General features: G+C 70.4%; 1 protein-coding gene across 1 annotated transcript in view; it reads left to right on the top strand.

Annotated features, from left to right (window-relative positions):
* The first annotated feature begins 81 nt into the window (after positions 1-81).
* Positions 82-2,156, top strand: part of ABHD15 (abhydrolase domain containing 15) — a 10,224-nt gene continuing 8,149 nt past the window's right edge. Inside the window, exons 1-3 of the mRNA XM_019510990.1 lie at positions 82-576; positions 1,166-1,518; positions 1,679-2,152. Coding sequence (XP_019366535.1) covers positions 160-576; positions 1,166-1,518; positions 1,679-2,152 — 1,244 coding nt within the window. The 5' untranslated portion in view covers positions 82-159. The remainder of the gene's footprint in view (positions 577-1,165; positions 1,519-1,678; positions 2,153-2,156) is intronic.

Below are 2,156 nucleotides of genomic sequence, written 5' to 3' on the forward strand. Positions count from 1 at the left end.
GCGGAAGTGGCAGCTCCTCCCCCGGCCGCTCGCACCGGGGCCGCGCGCTGCAGGAGGAGGTCTGCGGCCCGGAAGGGAGCGCCAGCCCATGCCTGCGGGGGGCCCAGCGCCGCGCAGCCCTTAGGGGAGCCGGCCCTGGCAGGAGGAGCTGTCCCGGCCATGCTGGCCTGGGCGGGCGTGCTGGGCCTCCTGCTGCTCCTGCTCTGGGGGGCTTGGGCGCAGCTCTGGCCGGGGGCCGGTCCCCGCAGCTCTGGCCTGCAGCTGGTCTGCAAGCCCTCAGCACTCGCCACGCACCTGGAGACCCGCTGCCAGAGCCTGAGAGGCTTCTGGGGAGCCCACTGGGCATGGAGGGCCCTGCCTTCCCTGCAGAGCCTGGCCAGCCTGGCGGGGCCCGTGGACGGCCAGGTGCATTTCGTGCGGAACCACCTGCAGCTGCAGGATGAGGGCTTGGTGGCCCTGGACTGGGTGGTGGGACCGTGCCCCCAGCCCAGGAGACGGGTGTCCGGTGCCGGCAGCACCCCGGTCCTGCTGCTGGTCCCCAACTCCTTCGGGAAGATAACACGCAATGTCAGCAAGGTAAGAGCATGCGCGGGGCAGTGCTGGGCAGACCAGCGCCCTGTGCGCCAGGCCGGCTGTGGCACCAGCTCGTGGGGGGACCAAAGGCACCTGCACCATGGGGACAGGGATGTTGGCTTCTGGCTGCAGCCGGGGGGTTGATAGCGCTGCCAGCGAGGGGCACGGAGGGCTGGCCAGGCTCTTCTTCTGGCACCTTGTGGAGAGAGACGTGTCCGGCAGGGCAGGGGGAGGCACGTGAGCACGCCGGTGGGGCTGGAGCACTCACTGACGTGACAGCTGCCAGTGCTGCCTGTGGGGACACGGGTCTGAGCACCTTGGGAACCAGACCCAAGGAGTGTTTGGAGGGACTCCTGGGCTGGGGTGCCCAGCAGTGACTAGCTGAACCTGCCCGGCCACGAGGCTACAGCTGTCGGGTGGAGGTCGCTCTGCGCCCCGTGTCCTTTGAATGCCCCCGGACTGACGGCAGCAGGCCGAGACCTGCTTGCGGGGGCAGGGCCGTGGCCCTGCGGGATCCTGACGGCTTCTCTGCTGCGGTACGGTGGGTAGGGACTCTACCTCCCAGCACTGCCCCGTGCTCTGTCGCTTCCAGCTCTGCCGCCTGGCGCTGCTTCAAGGCTACCGCCCCGTCGTCTTCAACCGCCGCGGCCACAACGGCTGCCCGCTGAGCACCGCCCGGCTGCAGGCCTATGGGGATGCCGCTGACCTCCGGGAAGCCATCCAGTACATCCGCTACCGGTGCCCCGGGGCCCAGCTCTTTGCCGTGGGGGAGAGCACGGGTGCGGGGCTCCTGTTCTCCTACCTGGGGGAGTGCGGTTCTTCCAGCAGTGTGACGGCAGCTGCCTGCATCTCCCCCATCCTCAGCCCTCGGGAGTGGATGGAGGCCGGGTGTCCCTGGCCCTGGCAGCAACTCCTGCTCTGCTACCAGAAGGTTTGGCTCAGCCGGTGAGTGCCTGCAGCTCGCGGTGTCCAGGGTGGGCAGGAGCAGCCCGGGCTCTGCTGGTAGCGGCTCCTTCGTGCACTGGAGCAGGGGCTTGGCCCGGGCACCCGTGCGTCCGGCTCCGTGACTCGATAGCAGAGCTGACGGCCCGTCTGTCCCCGCCAGGTTCGCCACGGTGCTGGCCGAGGCCACGCGGCCGGGAAGCATCTCCGGAAGCCGATCGCTGCGGGAGCTGGAAGAGGCCGTGTTCTGCCAGGCCCAGTCCTGGGACTCGTACTGGGAGAGGAACGAGCCCCTGCGGGACGTGGACGAGGTGGCCACCCCAGTGCTGTGCATCTGCAGCCAGGACGACCCGGTGTGTGGGGGCACCGGGGGCGCGCCACCCCGCGAGCTGTTCGAGACCAACCCCTACCTCTTCCTCGTGCTCGCCCCGGGCGGAGGCCACTGCGGCTTCTTCCGGGACGGCCTGTGCAGCTCCTTCTGGAGCCACGAGCTGCTGCTGGACTTCTTCCAGGCCACGGTGGACTTCCTCCTCGCGGAGAAGCCGAGCGGCCAAGCCAGGAGGAGAGGGGCGCGGGTTGCCCCCGGCCCCTGCCCATGCGGGCCGGACTCCTGTCGCCCCCAGGGCCGCGGCGGCCCGCAC

The sequence above is a fragment of the Gavialis gangeticus genome, unplaced genomic scaffold (genome assembly GCF_001723915.1).
Source record: "Gavialis gangeticus isolate Ggan-Ray unplaced genomic scaffold, GavGan_comp1, whole genome shotgun sequence".
In the NCBI taxonomy this organism is placed as follows: Eukaryota; Metazoa; Chordata; order Crocodylia; family Gavialidae; genus Gavialis; species Gavialis gangeticus.